This window comes from Cynoglossus semilaevis, chromosome 14 (genome assembly GCF_000523025.1).
Source record: "Cynoglossus semilaevis isolate Cse_v1.0 chromosome 14, Cse_v1.0, whole genome shotgun sequence".
In the NCBI taxonomy this organism is placed as follows: Eukaryota; Metazoa; Chordata; class Actinopteri; order Pleuronectiformes; family Cynoglossidae; genus Cynoglossus; species Cynoglossus semilaevis.
This window is the reverse complement of record NC_024320.1, coordinates 11,232,744-11,251,766: the sequence shown is the minus strand read 5'-3', so window position 1 is coordinate 11,251,766 and position 19,023 is coordinate 11,232,744. Positions and strand designations below refer to the sequence as shown.

General features: G+C 40.5%; 1 protein-coding gene across 3 annotated transcripts in view; it reads right to left on the bottom strand.

Moving 5' to 3' along the window:
- Nucleotides 1-705: 705 nt before the first annotated feature.
- unc80 (unc-80 homolog (C. elegans)) overlaps nt 706-19,023 on the bottom strand; it is a 44,663-nt gene continuing 26,345 nt past the window's right edge. The window contains exons 32-66 of one of the 3 annotated variants that reach the window (XM_017038712.2): nt 18,660-18,798; nt 18,350-18,531; nt 18,123-18,254; nt 15,708-15,894; nt 15,019-15,150; nt 14,788-14,931; nt 14,574-14,674; nt 14,400-14,486; nt 13,991-14,174; nt 13,772-13,866; nt 13,188-13,277; nt 13,003-13,104; nt 12,731-12,911; nt 12,378-12,643; nt 11,794-11,928; nt 11,568-11,706; nt 11,396-11,492; nt 11,148-11,318; nt 10,973-11,065; nt 10,667-10,885; nt 9,933-10,163; nt 8,491-8,614; nt 8,287-8,412; nt 8,076-8,199; nt 7,465-7,671; nt 7,184-7,386; nt 6,883-7,048; nt 6,607-6,786; nt 6,372-6,519; nt 5,117-5,173; nt 4,117-4,198; nt 3,615-3,720; nt 3,313-3,333; nt 2,886-3,085; nt 706-2,562 (exon numbers count right to left, since the gene is read on the bottom strand). In XM_017038712.2, coding sequence (XP_016894201.1) covers nt 2,086-2,562; nt 2,886-3,085; nt 3,313-3,333; nt 3,615-3,720; nt 4,117-4,198; nt 5,117-5,173; nt 6,372-6,519; nt 6,607-6,786; nt 6,883-7,048; nt 7,184-7,386; nt 7,465-7,671; nt 8,076-8,199; nt 8,287-8,412; nt 8,491-8,614; nt 9,933-10,163; nt 10,667-10,885; nt 10,973-11,065; nt 11,148-11,318; nt 11,396-11,492; nt 11,568-11,706; nt 11,794-11,928; nt 12,378-12,643; nt 12,731-12,911; nt 13,003-13,104; nt 13,188-13,277; nt 13,772-13,866; nt 13,991-14,174; nt 14,400-14,486; nt 14,574-14,674; nt 14,788-14,931; nt 15,019-15,150; nt 15,708-15,894; nt 18,123-18,254; nt 18,350-18,531; nt 18,660-18,798 — 5,328 coding nt within the window. In that variant the 3' untranslated portion in view covers nt 706-2,085. The remainder of the gene's footprint in view (nt 2,563-2,885; nt 3,086-3,312; nt 3,334-3,614; nt 3,721-4,116; nt 4,199-5,116; nt 5,174-6,371; nt 6,520-6,606; nt 6,787-6,882; nt 7,049-7,183; nt 7,387-7,464; nt 7,672-8,075; nt 8,200-8,286; nt 8,413-8,490; nt 8,615-9,932; nt 10,164-10,666; nt 10,886-10,972; nt 11,066-11,147; nt 11,319-11,395; nt 11,493-11,567; nt 11,707-11,793; nt 11,929-12,377; nt 12,644-12,730; nt 12,912-13,002; nt 13,105-13,187; nt 13,278-13,771; nt 13,867-13,990; nt 14,175-14,399; nt 14,487-14,573; nt 14,675-14,787; nt 14,932-15,018; nt 15,151-15,707; nt 15,895-18,122; nt 18,255-18,349; nt 18,532-18,659; nt 18,799-19,023) is intronic. The other 2 variants (XM_017038714.2, XM_017038726.2) reach the window with 2 other exon arrangements.

Genomic DNA, 19,023 nt, shown 5'->3' with positions numbered 1-19,023 from the left:
TTTGAAATATTCATATAAAATATTTTAACCTTTTTTCCCTGCAACTTATCATATTAGACCATTTTGAGAATTAAAAGCATAATTCTCACTTAGCATGTCATCTTTCATCAGCTGTTGAGAAATTATGATGAAAAGTTTTATTTAAAATGTTTATTCTACATGTTTCTTATCAAATTAAAGCATTTTGAGAACATTTTTGAATTTTTTTTTTATTTGAATTTTTCACCATAATAAATTGTCATTTTTGGTCAGATGATGAAAAATTAAGGTGATTTTTTTCAGCATACTTGTTTGTTTTTTTTATTTATATAATTATATATACGATTTTGTCAGCATACACCTCATCAAATTAGAGCAGTTTGAGATTGTTTTTAGTAATTGAAATTTTCAGATAAATTTGGAAAAAAACATGATACTTTTTTTTTTTTTGCCTTCTAAATGGCTTCCAGTGGAATATCGTAGCCTGAGCACAAGTGTGTCGCTGCTGCAATGCTTGAATGATAAAAAAGCCAAGGTTGTTATGAAACTTTGGCATTTTTAAGTTATTTTCAAGATTTGTTTTTTTCAAGGTTAAGACATTTCTGGTCAAGGCAATTCTCTCCATTTTCCCCTTTTACCTCCCCCCCGCCCTCCCAAAACAGATGCAGTTATATGTGATGAATTTTGTGCATTAAACATATTTGGTTTACAATACACACACTTAAATCAAGAATAATTGAAACATTTATTAAGTGACACATTTAAATAGATGCTCTAAGATAGAATAAATGAACACAGAAGCTGCTTTAAAGGAAACACAGTGCATTGGTTTCGATTATGGCACATCTTATTGTAAATTATGGCACATCTTCTGTAAAATACACAGGACTGTACAAAACTATATGTTAAGATAGAAGAAAATTACATGTCTATGCACTTTAACAGTGCAGACAAAACAAATTAGGACGACATTGCAGCAGGACAGGTGAGAGTTTTGTTGCTGTTTTTTTAGACTTTAGAAATACTATTCAAAACCTATGTTTCCACAGCATTTAACACAACTAAAAGACAGCATGGCAAAGTTCTTTGGTCACAAGAAAATCTGTAGAGGAACTGAGCAGCTAAGTTTACAAAGAAAAAACCCCCTGCAGACTATAATATATTTATAGAATAATACAATTAGACATAGAACAAGAGACAAAATAGAGAAAAATAACACTCACTTTAAAGGCCTTTTCAACAATCTAGGAGACATTGAAATGTAAAGTTTGACTGATTAGTATAAATGTTAAATACTATGGAGTTTAAATGATGCCTCTATATAGATGTAATGTGTAAAATACAAGTTCAAACACAAGGAACAAAGTTTTTACTCTCACTTCAGGTCAGGTTTTTTATTTTTTTGCTGCTAACAGCAAAAAAATTAAATCTGTGAATGATTATGAACATTTGGATGATAGTAGATAATTGTTTTCGTAATTAAATGCATTAAATGCTCAAAAAACATTTGGTGGATTTTTTTTTCTTCCTTAGTGTGAATTTTAACTTGAATTTGAACCCCTGTTTACTTATAAAAAAACTCTGAACAGCACAGATCTAAGTCATAAAATGTCCAGTGTCTGTACCATAGTTACACACAAAACAAAATTACAGACACTACAACATCAAGACCCACAAATCTCTTTATACATAACTTCTGTGAATGCTAAAATCAATAATTCTTTTTAAATATTGTCTTTTCTTCTCCATAATAATCTCATTCATATACTATCATTCTGTAACGGTCTTTCCTTGAGATGGCTCCTTATTTCCTCCTCACACTACTCTTGTTTAAGTTGATAAAGATTTAACATATAGACTCTTTCATATAATAATTAATTAAAAATAATATTTAAATTTGAATCACTTTTACTTTGAGATAAAAAATAAATATTTTTTCAGCATTGGCGTTGAATTGTGATGTGGAATAGGATGACCAGTATACATTCAACAGTAGCTTATGTAGGATGATGATGATGAGGGTGGTGATGATTTAACTCTCTGTTTAAATGTGCAATAAAAGCTAATGTTGTGACACATTTTTAAAGGTCAGAAATAAATTCGGTCTCACACATGGGACTCATCTAGGTCAAGGTCTACTGGAGACAGGGGAAGGGGCGACAGTCGGGGTGAGGGGCAGGACAACAGAGGGGTGAGGAGTGGGTTCTCTGTGCCTGCGTCCTCACTCAGCTGCAGCAGGGTGGTGCAGCGAGGCAGCAGTGCGGTTGTGTCCTCGTCCCCCGGGCTCTCTCTGATTCTAGATGGGCCAGGAGGAGGAGGAGGGAGAAGTGGGGTCGGAGGGAGTGGGGGAGGGGGCGGGGGTCCTGGGGCAGGGGTAGTACCCAATACAGGAAGCGGAGGAGGGAGTGGAGAAGAGGTGCGGGAAAGAGAAAGTGGAGAGCAGGTTCGTGACAACGGAGTAGGGGAGCAAGGGTGGGGTGGGGGCGTTGGGGTGGAGGGGCGGGAGGTCGAGGGAGGAGGGGAGAGGCTGCTGCGGAACCCCCACTGTTCCCTCTTGTCCTTAGTACAGAGAGTTGAAGAAACCTGGAGAAAAACAATCATATGCACCTTGAATTGACTGGAGTCACACACAGCTGTGGGAAAGCTAAAAGCTAAAGAGCTAAAACAGCAAAGTGTTGGTCAGACCGCTGAACAGAAGAAGAAGGTGATTTAAAAAAAAAAAAAACATTACATTGGTCCCAATAATGTAAAATATGAATTTTCCAAATGTTTGACTCAAGATGGAGAGGAGAGAAAACAAAATAAACTTAACAAAACATCTTTCAAAAGAAAAAGTCCAGTTGTTTACAACTGAACTCTATGGATAACATGACATGGATGAATGAGAATCTTCACAGACGTCTTACTTGTGTGTTTGCAGGACTGTGCAGGTCTGCCGTGACGGTGGCTGAGGAGGCTGGGGGCACTTCCAGGGTGGGTGACTTTGACGGGGCAGGACTGGTCTTCCTGCCCTCAGCCAGGGGGTCACTGGTGCTGGGAGTCTGGGGTTTGCCCGTTCCTCCAGACGCCTCGGTGAAAGTGACTGATCTCTTTTGGTCTCCATGTGCTGTGGACACAGGTGAAGCGGTCAGTAATGGTAGAAAAGAGTGCCATCCAGTGGCCAGCTATCACAACAGCACCACTACAGGAGAGTGGAGGCAGGGATGGGACAGGGGATCTAGCTGGGGGGAGTTATGCAAGACAGACATGCAGAGCATCCTTTGGAGGTTGCAGAGAGGAGGAGGGTGAGTGGTGTCAGGGTAGGAGGAGGAAGGGGTAAATCTAGTGTCTCACCTTCACAGTCCAACAAAGTTTCTTTATTTTGCAACATAAGGCATGAGACAGAACAGAGTGAGAAAAGTCAGTTGGTGACGGACAGGTGGTTCAACAAAGACTGGAACAAAGACTGGTGGATGAGGACGAGGCTACACTTCAGCCCAGCACACAGACAGTTGGACCTCCACTGACAGTCTACACTTTTGGTCTGTCTGGGCACTGGATCTGAAGTGTTGGGTTTCAATGTGTTAGTTTTTGACTCTTTTTTCTAATTTTTTTTTTTTAAAGCCTCTCACAATCAACCACACGTGTGACGTTACCCATGGGTTTGTTCTTGGGTTGGATGCTTCTGCGGGTCGTAGAGAGCCGTGCACCTGAGCGATCACGTGGTTCACTCTTCGGAATAGACAGCAGAGGGCGACGAAGCTAAAGGAAGGTCACAGGTACATTTTGTTTTATGTTTTTAATGATAATGATTTTTAATAAAGAAACCCATGACATGTGCATTTAGCAGCAGTTTCTATCTATGTCTGTTATTTACAGCAGTTAAAGACAGGCCTTAAGTACAGAACTTAAGTTACCATAGCATATCTCACTGCCTTCATTACATTATTACAGTTATCGGTGCAGGTGGTACTCACTGGCAGTGATGATTAACAGCCGTGGCTTGTCAGCAGTGCAGTTGTTTTTCTTTAGAATATGTTTGTTCACGTTTCAAATAAAATTATTTTTTTTTGTAATGGTAAACATTGTAAATGTTGTTAAAGAATTGTTCTAATGGTCTCATCAATTGTGTTTGTGACAGACGAAGAATGTCCCTACCTGTCTGAGGCCACGTTTCCGTCCCAGCGGCGGTTGTATGAGGAGGTTCTGATGACCCGGTTCACTCTGCACACTGGCCACCCTGGTGGAGTCAATCACACACACAGACACAGGGCACATCAGAAGGAAGACTTCACCGGGCCTCTGCTCCAAAGAACCCAAGCTGGGCTTCTCCACTGACCACATGATATTCACTGCTACGCTAACCACACTGACGGGACAAGACATACAGTACAGTCATGTGTACTGTACACATCCAATCACAGTGCAGAAAACACTGACACAGTGCTGCCATGAGTTGAACACTGAGAACATACCAGGGGGAGAAGAGGACGGAGCAGCAACTAGCTAAAGAACCCTGGGTCTATTGGTATTTGACCTACATTTCAGGAATTTAAAGTGTGACCAGGACAAGTACAATAAACAGTGCTCCTGTGTAACTGTTGCCACCCCAGTTCCCCGTTGCCCCCTACAGATTGGTATCTAGAGACAGACACCCAATTTGCTCAGTGGGAAGCCTGAGAAACACCAGAAAACGGTATGAAACACTAATAACCAATGAGAGGCTGACTTTAGTGATGGCACATCAACAGTCAAGACCCACAACTACCACCACAGAAAAAGTGACATGGCTCCCTGGCCCCGCCCCCCCTCAGGGATGGTTGGGCTCCCTCGTTTTGGTACATTTTTTGTCTCTCCTGTTGCAGAGGAGCCAGGTTAGGACAAGCACGGCAGCTGAGATGAGCTGGAGAAATGAGGGTCAGTGTTTGTGGAGATAAAAAAAGGACAGAAACGACACTGAAGTCACAGACAGTGAGGTACAGAGGTGACGCGGGCCAAGCTGATCGGATTGGATGTGAATGGGTGATCAACGGCGAACAGTGGCCACCAGAGGGCGGCCGTCGCGAGGCAATGGCCCTCCCAGTGGCGAACAGATGCATTAAAACAAAAACAAAAAAAATGCACCGATTGGACAAAGACACACAGAGGACCACTGTACCTAGAGAGGTTACCCTCCTGCAGAAGACCCTGGGACTCATCTAGCACATTGGGTTCACTGTGAACAGGGGGGTGAAGGGAGGGGAGAGTGGGAGTTTAGGGAGTTTAGTAGAGATCTGTCAGCATCACCACCTGAGTCCTTCGTTCCTCACAACAGGCAACCTGGACGTTTGCCTTAAATACAAGTGTGGCTTTGAAAAGTTAAACACCAACATGTTTGGTTTCAGTACATTTCACATCTTTTATGATACACAAAAACTATAAAACATATAAAACTAGCTGTAGTTCAGTAACAAGAGACAAACTAAAATAATTATTAACAAACCCTTATTTTAATTGTATTGTCGTGTTCCACCACCAGGATGGACAGTGTTTACAGTGACTTAAGTTAATTTAAGGTTTAAACATCTCTTAAAAAACCTGATCCACAGCTTGTTCATTCTTTGGAGACGATGAACTGTACTACAGCAGCTGTACCTTTGTCCTGTGATTTATGGATTATTTAAGTTATCTTAACGGCTGCAGGCTAACCTTTAATTACTTCCTTAACTTTTAGTATTTTAGATTTTATTTATATAAATACTTATATTTTACATTTATTTTGGTTAATGCTACAACTCTGTTTTTTTACTTAAGTTACATTAATACTAATATGCAAGTTCTCATTGGTTTGACTAAGTTTGCAAACAAATTATTCCTTTTCCACTAGTACTGCATTTGTCATGTAGTTTTTAAGTTTGTGAATCATCTTCCACTTTCCCCTTTTAATATTTTCTGCAGTATTTTGAGCAACATTGTTTTTATTTTGAGGTATGTTTTAACATAAGTTTGAATAAATTAGCCTTTAGAAAAGTTTAGAAAGAGTTTAGGATCTATTTTTAACTTTTTTATATTATAACATATTTTAACCATTACTAATATAATTTCTTAAAATTGTTTTTGTCAAACTATAAGCCAACTGTCTTTGCCAACTCTGATGTTTGTGATTAATTAGTGCTCTTACTTTTGCTCCTACAGTTGGAGAAAATACTAAACTGTTTTGCAGTAATGTATACTGTGACCCCACAGGAGAAGCAGTTGGTGTTTGATTACTTTATATTTCTGGTTTAGCCACCAAAGAAAAGCCAGTAAGGAAAGTACTGGGTGACTCTAATATGAATGTGACTGATGTATTTTTTGTGTGTATTCATGAATGTAAAGGAATGTCATGACGAGTCCTATTGGTTCTTGTTTCTGTAGGTGCTGGAAGCAGTCACCTGTGGCTGGGCAGCATGGTGCTCCGTGGAGCCGCAGGCTGTAAGATCACTGATCCGGTGGCGTGGCTGGAGAAACGCCTCTCTGTTATCACCCTGGGCAGGAAGGCCTCGTGTTCGCTCACCACACTGGGAATACTCATGGAATCATCTGTACAGAGAAAATGACAGAACACAGTCACTTTCCGTCTTAATCCTGCTGGTTTGACATAAACTGTAAACTGTCAATGTGACTGACTCTCTTCTTCGTCCTCATCGGTGCGGCTCAGTGTGTCTTGGGAAGGCTGGCGTGACGGCTGACTCTCCTGCTCCCAAACGGTGCCCGTGCCGGTGTTGGAGCGAGACATTGTGGCCAGACTGAGGCGATAGGCCGACGTGGAGGTGCCCACTGTGCTGATGGACGTCTTACCCTGGTAGGCTGTAACAAAACGGACATGTGAAGATAGTGCTTAGAATGAAGGCAAAGCCAAATTTGTAACATTGAGAGAGATATTTTCTACTAGTTTCATCGAACCAGAGCCACTGTGCACTGCTTCCTTCAGGATCTTGAGCTCATTGTTGAACTCTGCAAACAGGGAACTCTTGCACAGAGGCCTTGGAATGAATCGTCGCTCCAGCTGGTCAGCAATGTGGTGGCGGGCTGTGATCTCTTCCTGGGAGTCAGCTGGTTGGGTCAACAGCTTCACAGCATATCACACAACAAACAGCACATAAGGATGAGTGAAGCAGACAGATGCTAAAAAGGTATAATGTCAAATAAACAGTTAAAGACTGAATTATTAGCTCCAATCTCATCAGACATATTTATAAAGTACCTGGGTGAAGTTCTTTACCTTGCACTGTATAAACGGTCTCAGCAGGACGAAAATGGGGATACGAGTCCGGACAATGAAGTCGATGAAATCCCAAAAGGCCAGTCCGCCCACCTTCCTTAGAGCCATCTCTTTCACCTGCAGACTAAGACGGTACCACTGATTCCCCAACGATCGCTCAAAGCAAACCAACACCACCTTCAGAGCTGAAGAATCGTAGCACAAGATATCATAAGAAAAGAGAAACGGGACATTTCTTGACCTTGTTCTGTAGAAATCCATACCAAGATAAGCAGCCTGGCTGGTGGACTCTGCAAGACCTTCTCTGCGCAGATCCTTCCCTGTGTCACCCGGAGTGGAACAGTGAGCAGGTGACGCGTCCAGCATGAAGTTCTTGGTGCGGGAGGTGGAGATAATCCGAGGAGGAAGAAGGATATTGATGACGGTCTGAAGGAGCAAGAAGATCTCCGGCTGCTCCAAATGGGGACTGTCTGTAAGTGGACAATAACTTGTAAAAGGCATAAAAAATTGCATGTCTTTGATGACAACATAACCTTCTAAAAACCAGAAAAACTATACAAAAAGATATACAAAATCATCACTTACTGTACATACATTTTGGTACTGGATTATAACCACATATGTAGTAATTTCTTAACTTGTGAAAGTAGTATGACAAGTAAAGAACATAACATGTTTAAACAACATTAAAACTGGCTTTTTCAATTCATATTTATATATATATTACAAAATATGTGTTGGCTGGTGCTTAGAATTTATCATTGGGATCTAAAAACACTTTGACCCATGAATATTATATGTCACTGATATAAATTTATAACTCAAAGGTAAAGTGGTTTCATGAATTATGTGTATCATTTCAGATGGAAGTTACCTTTGCTCCCTGAGCCAACAGTCAGTACAAAAGGAATCAGCAGGGTCAGCAGCATCCCTTCTCGTCTCTCCTGATTTGTGAAAGGTGAGATCACATGACTGAGAGGGAAATCGTCCTTCAAAGCCTGAGGTTAGTTTAAGAGAGAATGTGTTTTAGATTATATTTTCAAATACAATGTTATGTAAAGAAAAAAATGTATTATAGGTCCAACCTGAATCTGCAACGCAACCAGGCGGACAACTGCTGTGCTGAAAGGAAGTGGAGGAGAGAGGTAGGGGCTGAGGTGGAGCAGAGGAAGACCATCAGCCACACTGGAGGGACCCACCACACCCATCACCTAGGGATAAAAACAACACATTAAACAGTGGAGATCATCATGGCTATATAAAAAAAATTCCAAGACCAACTTCCATACCAGATTAACGCAGACATTGATTAGCGAGCGAAGGTGCGGGAGGAAGGAAATGATTGGCTGTCGCTGCAGCGTCAGACAAATGCCCTCGATCAGGTTACTGGCTGCCTCCCACTCTACCTGTCTCCTGGAGAACACACAGCCATGCAGAGCAACACACACCAATGAAACAAATCACAATTTGTCATTAATGAAAAAAAAACAAAAACTCAATAAACCTACAACCGCATTCACATCTCAAATTTCTTTTTTTTTTTTTCAAAAAACACTTAATACAGTGAGTCACTTCTAGATTTTCTCTCACTTTCACATCAGCTCAATGTTGATCTAATACTGGCGGCTCACAGCTCATTAAAACACAGCAATGAATGCTGGGGGAAGCTGACACCCTGGAATTATATGATATCAGAATTTGTAGTCTCACAACAATTAAAAACACTGTATATCCTAACAGTAAAATCTTTGTAGCCAATATCTGGCTTGTCTCACACTTACCTTTGGCCCAAAATATGATGTGGACCGGTGGCACTCACAAGGTCAGATTTACAATGTTACTGCTGTTGGGCTAATTTAATGGAATTGTTTTATGGCAAGTTTATGCATTTGTTTTTTCAAGGCTGAGCCTATAACAATTATACTGACCTGTTTTAACTTTTAGCCACTGTGATCATTTCACTTACACGGGTGGCCAACCTCTGGTAGAAATACCTGTAACTTCTCTAACCATGTCATTCGATTAGATTAGAAAAAGTATCATGTATCATGGCTCTCACTCGATTGGTCTTGTAGGTGTATTTGCTGTAAACCTGCCACATGTAATTGAAAAAAAACCATAACTACCTGATATGTGGGTCATTTTAAATGACTCCCATTTATACAGCAAAATGGATGTAGCCCTGTGAAATCTGCACAATATTAATTTCATGTGGCTCAATTCCAGATTTTGTGCCATGCTCAGGCAAAACGAGTTACTGGTGTGACCCATCTCGGGGCAATAGGGCAGGTAAGAAATGTCTAGATTAATTCACATGTATAATAATAATGTACAAAAAAAACAGCCTAAAGTGCAAAATTGTGCAGGATGAGAAAATGTAATTGTGCCACTAATGTGTTATATGTAACTTAATGATAGTTTTGTGTATTTTTCTTGGAGGCTGTTGTCAAATAAAAGTTTATGTATGTGTGTGATATGTATACATTATTCCAGTCACTGTTATAATTAGTCCATTGTTAGTACACACAGCTCCACAAAACTCCATTTGCTTTCAACTCGAGCACAGCACAAAAACACAAAAGCAGCACTTACGGTACATCACCACTGGAGGCAGCACTACAGCGGACGGTGCCAAGAAGCCACGTGACTACTCTACACACCACGGCACCGCCACAGCACGATACACTCACAGGGAGACGTGAAGTAAAGTAGGAGATTGTATTGAACAGACCTGCTGCACAGTGCCTGTGGGCGAGCGCACCTGAGCGTGGGCATCTTGTGGATCTTGTTGAACATGCGGTCCAGTCTCTTGAGGATGAGGATGAGGGCAGGGCGAACGGCCTCTGAAGACCAGTCGGTGATGGGCAGCATCTCCATTATGTAACGCCGCAGCCCACGGCTCTCCATGGTCAGGGTGTCGTAAGGCGCCAGCTTTAGTAAGGCATGGGCAATTTCTGCAAGTCTGTGAAAATGTTAACATTTTGTGTGAAATTCAGATTTTTTTTTTTTATAAATCAATTTGTTTATTCAACAGTGAATTTCTTCCTTAAGAGAAAGTCAAATAAGAAGAGAAGTCACATCAATATTTAGAATAGAGATACAAGTGAAAAGTATGGAAAATTCAAAAAGCTGAATGAGAAAAGTCACAATTATTGAAAAAAAAGGCAAAGAAAAAGAGAGGCTGAAGTGAACAATGAAACAAAATTTAAAAAGTAAAAGTAATGCAATAAAACGTTTAGAGATGCAAAGTCAAAATAACTAAGTGAAAGGTCCCAATCAAAAGGTAAAAATAGTGTGAACTAAAAACAGAAAGTGAAAACGATCAGATTAAAACAACAAACATTGTGGTAAAAACTCAAAAAGTTAAAGCCACAAAGTGTTTTCAATAGAAAATGTTTAAATTTAAACATCTTATGTTAATTCTACAAACAGCAATTGTTGTTGAACTGGAGTGAACCTGATGACCTCATATGAGACTTGATATCCAGCAGCTCCAGGGCGGTTACCCTTGGCTCGCCAGCAACATTCTGCAGGATCTTTAGCCTGGGTCCAGAGTGTTTGTAGAACTCAGTGCAGATGTTCAGTAGAGACTCTCTGGGACGACGGAACTCCTCCCTTGCTATTCGTTCATCCAGCTCCTCTCTTGGCATCCCTTGTCCCTCTTCCAGGAGGTGGAGGTTGTCTCTGGGTTTGTACAAAAATAAATAAATAATAGGGATGACGACTCTGACTGGAGAAGAGTGTGCAAATCACAAGGTCTGAGGTTCTGACCTGGTGTTGACACCTCCTGAGATGGTGTGGTTAGCTGTAGTTCCTCCCTTATGGCCTTGATCACAGCGGGACATCTGTGGAGCTGTCATGGGCCTGTTGTGGACATTTGGAGATGATGAATATACCAGAGGTCATTTCAAAGAAGTCATCAGACAGAAATTCGTGGTGCTACCACCTTGTTAAAGACTCTGAGCTGTATAGAAGCGCCTGCAGTGACGTAGCAAGGGCAGCAATGGCTGCTATCTCGTCTCTAGCAGCCGAGGCAGATTCCATCGTCTCTGTGTTGCTCTTCAGTCTCTGGAGGAAGCAAGGAACCAAGGCCTCCAGAACCATGAGCATCTGGAGACTTTTAGGACAGAACAATTAGTAATCAGAATGTATGTATGTAATGTAGAAATTATTCTTAATCAGGTTTATGCTCACCTCCTGAAGGACTCAGGGGCGTAGGCTACCACAGTCACACACAGTTTGATGGCCTCACTGATGGAAAAGGCAAGGTCCTCGTTTCCATAACAGAAATCTGGTAAAGCCATACATTATTTTTTAGAAACCCTGACAACTTTTTACTTGGAAATGTTATATATTGTGAAATTACCCAGCGATCGCAGTGGTTTCTCTGCTTTGACCAGCTCCAGGGCGTCCAGGGTGTCCTGAGTCTCACTCTCTAGAGAGACCAGCAGGTCAAACAGACACTGGGCTGAGACTCCTTTAGACAGACCAGTGCTGGTGCTGGTCTGTGAGACAAAGCAAAAGAGATGAACGCATATTAGTGATGGCTTCCTGCATCAAAAAACAAACAAATTCTTGTGTCTGCTCCTTACTGTGAATTCCAGCAGAGGAGCCACACTGGCAAAGAGCTGGAGGATGAAGGGTTTTCTGTGAAGGATGTAGAACTGCCTGCAGCAGAACTCGATGCCCTGTCTTAGTAGAGGGTTGCTCTCGTAGTCTGCATACACCTGTTAAAGGGATTTAAGGGTTAGGTTCAAAATCTAATTTTCACTTCACCTTCTCATTGTGTTTCTTTTCATTGTCATGTTTGTTTTTAGTTTGTTTTTTATTTATTAATTTTTCATCCTCCACAGCGGTATGCTTTTAACAGCCAGTAACTGTGACTTTAACTACAAATGTCCGATAATATCGGCCGACCGACATTATCGGACTGATATTAACATATTAGGTCATATCTGTAAGAATCATTATCAGGTTTTTATTACCAGGTCTACATCGGTAGAAATTGATATTAGAATCGGAAATTGAGTGTTTGGACAATATCAACATATTGGATATCGGCAAAAAGTTAATATCGGACATCCCATATAAGAACAGATTTTATGACCAATTTATGCAGAAATCCAAGTAAGTCAATGGGTTCATATACTTTTTCTTGTAACTGTAGTATGTGTACCTGCAGCATCGTTGGTAGGATCCACTGATAACCACTCAGGGAGAAGAGATGGTTAAAATGCACAGCAGTGTTGATGGCAGTAGCTGTGTACTGCCTGAGGAGGGAGCTGTCCTCTGGATGCAATAGCAGCGCGCCATTGAAGACATTGAGGAACAGCATCATCTCATCACCCCATGGGTACTCACTGGGCATGCCCAGAAACATCTCCTCCAAAAGCTTGATCCACAGGACTTTGTGGAGTGTGTCCAGTCCAAACAACTCCTTACCTGAAAAGGTTTAGAGGAAAATGGAGGGCTTAACGAAAAATATGAGAGAAAAAGGAATCTGTGAAGGTCAGCAAGAGTTTTCTTCACCTTGTGGTTCATTGAACAAAGAGAACTCTGCGTCGATAGCGGTTCGTGGGAAAGAAGGCAGGCGCAGCAGGTCCTCCTGGAGGAGCGAGACGTGGGATTGTTTGTGCACGGCTGGCATGTGTTGTGTGAGGGAGATGAGAAACAGGACACGACCGACCTCCTCCAGTTTACGGGAAAACACCTAAAAAAGAGAGGAAAAACCACAAAAAAGAAAACGATTGAAGCTACCAAATAAATTTCACTGAATTTTGTTTTTCTTTTAATTTGTCTACCTGTTTCTGAATAAGTTCTTGTCCTTTCTCAGGTAGCATGTGGACCAGGTTGAGCTGAGGAGAGACCGACCTTCGGAACGGATAGATGTCTCTGACATACGTCTGTAAGAGGTCAACAGGATCCATATGTTATTTACTGCAGCTCAACTAATCCCTAAAAAGCAATAGAGTGTTGACTTTTCCACCTTGGAATAATGGATGAGGTTCCATCGTTTGTCCATGAGGAAGTAGTGGGCTGATCTGGCCTCAGGGATGTTGAAAAATTCAAGACACTCCTGTAGAGCAAAAGGGGACACAGAAAATCACAACATGATTTCTAAAGGGGAGGATTTATTATTTGTTTATGGAATATACTGTAATTTGTATTGGCAGTGGGGACATAGCTATTAGCACCCTGGATTTATTTTTCTACTTTTCAAAATAATCAAGTCAAGATAGTCTAGTATCTCAAGAGGACGGAATATAATCTACTGCCTTTCCGAAGATAGTACTGTAGCTAGAAATGACATGGTTACCCCTTGATCTAACACTCTGCAAGCTTCAGTTTCTGCTAATTACAAGAAAGCAGTAATGTTGAGTATACTGTATTTTAGTTTCAGGCAAAACCTTAAACAATTTGAACATTTTACACTTCTCTCATATTATTTACACAGGCTTCTTTAAACTATGACAATCAAAGATAGATCTTTGTACCACACCACAGATGTCAAAGCATTCTCTGATAACCAACAACAGATTTCTAGTAAATGACAAAGCTTGGTGAAGCTACCTTCAGAAGGGCTTCAAACTGAGTGTCTTCATGAACAGGAAGCTGTGTAGGGATGTCACACTCATTCTGTCCATGGACCACTAGGGTTTTGGTTCCTGCATCATGTAATGTTCAGTTAAAGTAAATTATTACAAATATACGGAGCCACAGATGCATAACTTGTGTTTGTCATTATTAAATCTAATAATAGTCCATTTAACATTGCTTTGTGTATTTCACCTGGCATAGATGCGGTGACCAGAAGTTTGACCTCACACTGCTCCTTCTTCATGGTCTGCTTTAGGTCCTTAAAGAAGAGCCCCTCCACGTACCCCACCACCTCCCACAGGAAGGTCAGTGTGGCAGAGATAGCGTCCATACCCCACTCACAGGGTGTGCGTACAAAGTACATGATCAGCCCCACCTAAGAAAAGGAGATGAACAGGACCCACATTTTTAAATGTTAAAAAAAAATTAAAATGAGAAAATACTGTATAAAGTAGTTAGGGCACATTAAAAAGGAAGATTTTGCCAAAAATACTACAAATTGCCAACAATTCCTCACAGAGACTACATTTTTAATCATTCTCACAAAAGATATTGTTAAAATTGTTAAAAGTAAAACAAAACAAATCTTTTTTTGCATCACCAGGTAGTTGAAGAGAATGTGAGACGTTTGGGCAGGCAGATCTCCAATGTTGAGTAGCAGCTTCCTCAGCATGTACATCAACTCATCCTGAAGACACATGGGACACAAAATTAACACTGTGCCTCTTTATAGAGCTTGATTTATTTAGTATGTGTTCCTCAGATGTTTGCCAACCTGTCTGTTGCTGACTGTCAGTTTCTCCAGGAAGTGACGGAGAACCAGGGCTGGATCCTCGATCAGGCAGTTCCAAAGAATTTGCTGTGCAACAGCACTCACTAAATAAACAAAAAAACACAGAATAATGTCTAAAAACAAACAAAACAAGTTTATTTAATAGAATAAACACTTAGCCATCACCTTATAATTTCTTGTATTAAATGCAACCTACCAGCCACACCGTCCTCTCGCACCTCTCCATCCTCCATGAGGTGCACTATAGGTAGAACAGCTGCACAGATGCATGCTGGGAAGACTGCTTGTGGAGGCTGGAGCATGTGGTGAGTAGGAGTGTGTTCTGTTGTGTTTTCTTCATCTTAAAATATGCACACACACATAAATAAAAACGTGAAACAAAGGAAAGTGAAGTTTCTAGTAAAGTTTCCCGTCTGTGTTGACATACCCTCAGCACTGGCCAGTGAACGCACTGACCAAACTGACCCCCGACGGAAAGAGTAGTTCCTGTGGGAGTTGCTGGAGGCACAAGATGGGCTGACGGACAGGCGGCGGGATGCCAGGTTCACCACTTCTTCTGCTGACGGGATCAATGTTGGACAGGGCCAGGACATATCGGGATAATAAACAATATGCTGTCAGGTAAATGCAGTAAAGATTTCGGTTAAACTAAACCAATTAAATCATGAAACTCTGGGTCACATCTGGAACAGGGAGGAACTTTCTGGCTTTTATATGTCCTAAATGAAATAGAGGGCTAACTTTTGAAATGTCGCGCAAAATACAAAAGAAGTGCGTCATCAATTGTGCCGTTACCTGTTATTTTTTAACATTATATTTGGGGAAAATGAAAGTGTCAAATGTGCTAAACATCCACTGGAAGTTTTCAATCACATATAAGGTCGATGTGAACATCTTCAAATAATTTTAAAAGAAACAGAACACCAACTGGGTAAAAAAGCGATAGTGGCCCAACTGTGCCACATTAGGCATTTCACTGAGCCCATAAATAGCTGTGACTTTCTGAACAGGTCATAAGTAGCCCACATGCAGGTATTAGTGCTGCGATGTTTAGTTTGTCGGTTATATCTGGCTAACACGGACAAGTGGCTAAAGTTTCATCCTTCCCATTCACACCTTCTTCCTCCTGTTCCGGTGGTGGGCTGCATGTTGGTTCATAGCAAGCCTCTTGAGCCACGGGGATGGCGGTGATGATGCTGGCCTCACGGCCCAGGCGCCTCTTCTCTTCCTCTTGCTGCAGGTTTTTCAGGATGTGCTCAGCTCGCTGGTGGGAGCGGGACACTGCACGTGCTGAAAAGGATTTCTGAAAAGGATAGGTTTGGATCTAAAACAGCAAAATTTGGCAGCGCAGACACACAGAAGGCTCAGGACGAGGAAAAACAGTTTTATTCCAAACTGACAGTTTCTATTCTAGTGCTTACAGCTACATGTGAGGAGCATTTCTGTTTTAAATGTGAAACAACTGCACACGTGAATACAGTAACTCTCTTCCAGCACATTTATCTCATGCTCTGTTTCCATCCCGAGCATCGTGAGTGAAGGATTGGGACAAAAATAAATGGGTTCAGACTGGACTTTGGAGAATTTACTGTATCTTGTGCACAGTAAATGCCTCACAGCATTCCCACAAGTGCTCATACACATACATATCTCTCTGATGTGGAGATAACATACAAAGCAAAGTCATTCTCATATAATGACCATGCATCAAGATCACAACACGCACGAAATAAATGTCTGAATGTCCAATGCATGCTGTTATTTTATTCTCTATTTCTTATCTTTTTCTGTTTCGGGAGTGCAGAAAAAGATTCTTGTGATTTGAAATGGACCATGAAAATGGATCATGATTTAGAAATCATTCAAATTATAGCCCAAAGAACATTGATTGACCTGAGATAACAAGATGCATCAGCACACACACTTTCAGACAGAAATACCAACTTACTATGGTATGGACTGACTGAATTAATGTGGAGTACTAAAAACAAAAACAGTCGACAGAAAAATTATAGAACATGTGCTTGCAGGTCGTCATTACAACCTTTAAAATTAAAGTTCAGACACAGTGGTGTGCATTAGTCCTTAAATACCTGTTTTTTATGATTTACCTAGAAATTGTGTAGTAATTGTAATTGTTTAAGTACAACTTTAAAAAAAGAAAGATTACTAACGTTTAGATCATTTTTGTTCTAGAATTCAAATCCATTGCTTTACGCTCTTTTACAGATAGTACTGCTTGGTGACACTACTTAGAGTTGACTGTAACCTCAGCTGACAGACCAATATCAAAAAAAAAAATTCTGTTTGTCCCTGAATCCTTCTCTTGATTTACTTTGTGATGATGTCAGACATACTGTGGTGAGATACAGCATTACCACAAGAATCTCCACACAAGTACAGGGTGACATTAGTAGTTTTAGGGGTAGTTCTTGGACTGGCATTTCATTTGAATTTTTCAGAAAATACAATAATAAAATAGTGTTTTAGGTTATTTACTCATTTTAATGTTAAACGCAAATAGAAAAAAAAACAAAACTATAGGGACAAAAAAATGGCAGCTTCAGGGACTGGGAACAAAACTTCATCATTGAGAAGACACCTTTTTACATACTATTCCTGGACAATATATTTGAGCATTTATAGTAGATTAGGGTCTTTAACGGTAAAACATAAAAAAAGGCTTTAGGATAATTGCACACAACTATAACAAATGTTTAAACATAAAAAGAAAAAATATAAGGAAACATAAGAAACCACAACTATTTTAAAAAAAAAATTTCTTCATTGGTCTTGGTAAAGTCTCTCCTATCACTACAGGTTTGCAATGAGGGACAAAAGTATTTAATTATTTTAATGCAAAGTGTTCTATATGTGTTTCAGGTTCTGTACATTTCTCAAGATTTTGGCAGCTGTTCCCATTGTGGCAATCTAGTTTAAACTGGACAATTCTATTTTACTTGGAACAATAGGCATCAAACTTTGTTGCAGAATACCTCAGCTGTTTTTGTACTTTAAAACTAAAGGTAAAACATCTGGATTACAAACATTATATATACTGTATTTCATAGAAAAAGGGCTCAACTACATACAAGCCCTTTCTAATGTGATTCATAAGCACCTAAAATATGAGCTGCAAGGTGTAGGCTTTACAGGGCCCTCTACTTGAATTTTGTCTTTGCCGCTGCCCAGAACTCCACAATCCCTGTCTCTTGTCTTATTAAAGAAAGAGGGATGAAGCCCCTGCTCCTAAGCAAGGGTCCAACAGACTGTTGAGCCAACACCACAGCCCAACTAGAACTGACAGCCATTGGGTGAGAACTAGAGCCCTGAGCCCAACTAGAACTGACAGCCATTGGGATTTTCATCACTTTTTTTAATTGTAATTAATTCCCATGAAATACAGTAATTCAAAACTGATACAAATCACTAGTCCTAATTCAACTCCTAATTTGTTTTTTATTTGTTAATAATGTTACAATGAATAAATAAATAATGTTACAATAAATAAATAAATCAAATCAGACTTACAGACTGGTCTTCATTAATAGGGTCCTGGACACTGCCAGTGTTCTGTGGCACCCAGGGAGGATCAAATATGGGAACACAGGGCATGCCTAGGATTGGAGATGGCAGGGTGAAGTTGATGCTGGGAGGAGGAATCTGAAATGAAGGAGACCCAGGAAAGAATGTAGCAAGTTAAATCATTTTGAGATCCTGAATTCTCATTTTTTGTTATTAGTATTTTATTTATGTACCTTAAAAATCTGCTGTGCTCCTTCTTCCATGCGGGGCCAAACCTGGTAGCGGAACCTCCAGAGTGTATAAAATTTCAGGATGGAGTTGATGCGTTGACATGCCTCCTGGTGCTGGAACTCTGCCATCATCATTTCAGTCACTGCATCTGGCACCTTTACCGCACAGAGGAGGAACATGGCCGCTGGATAAAGGGGTGAGAAAGAGCAGTTAAATAAATGTGACGATTAAGTTTGGATGTGGAAGTTTAATTCGCCAACGTGCCACTATTGCTCAGCACTGAAAAGAAAGCACTGATACAGTCAGACCGACCTGCAGCAGCTGCCATATGTTCATCCACACTGAGCAGCAGCTCCCAGGCTGCTGGTTGAACATCTCCATACATGTCATCAGTTAGGATAGGAGCTGCTTTGATCAACAAGGAAAGCGGTGCTGGTGACAGGCTCATGACCTAACACAAAAAACAAACCATCATGTTAGTAACATTGCATGAAAAGCTATTGATGTTAAACGTTGTGTAAACTAAAAAATATATATTCTAATTAAGTCAGACGGTGTTTTAGACTAAACTAAACAAAACAAAGCAACATAAGAACCACTTCATTTGTGCAAAAAACAACTTTTTCAGCTTTTAATATTGGTAATTTATTGCCACTTTCTACTAGATGAAAAAAAA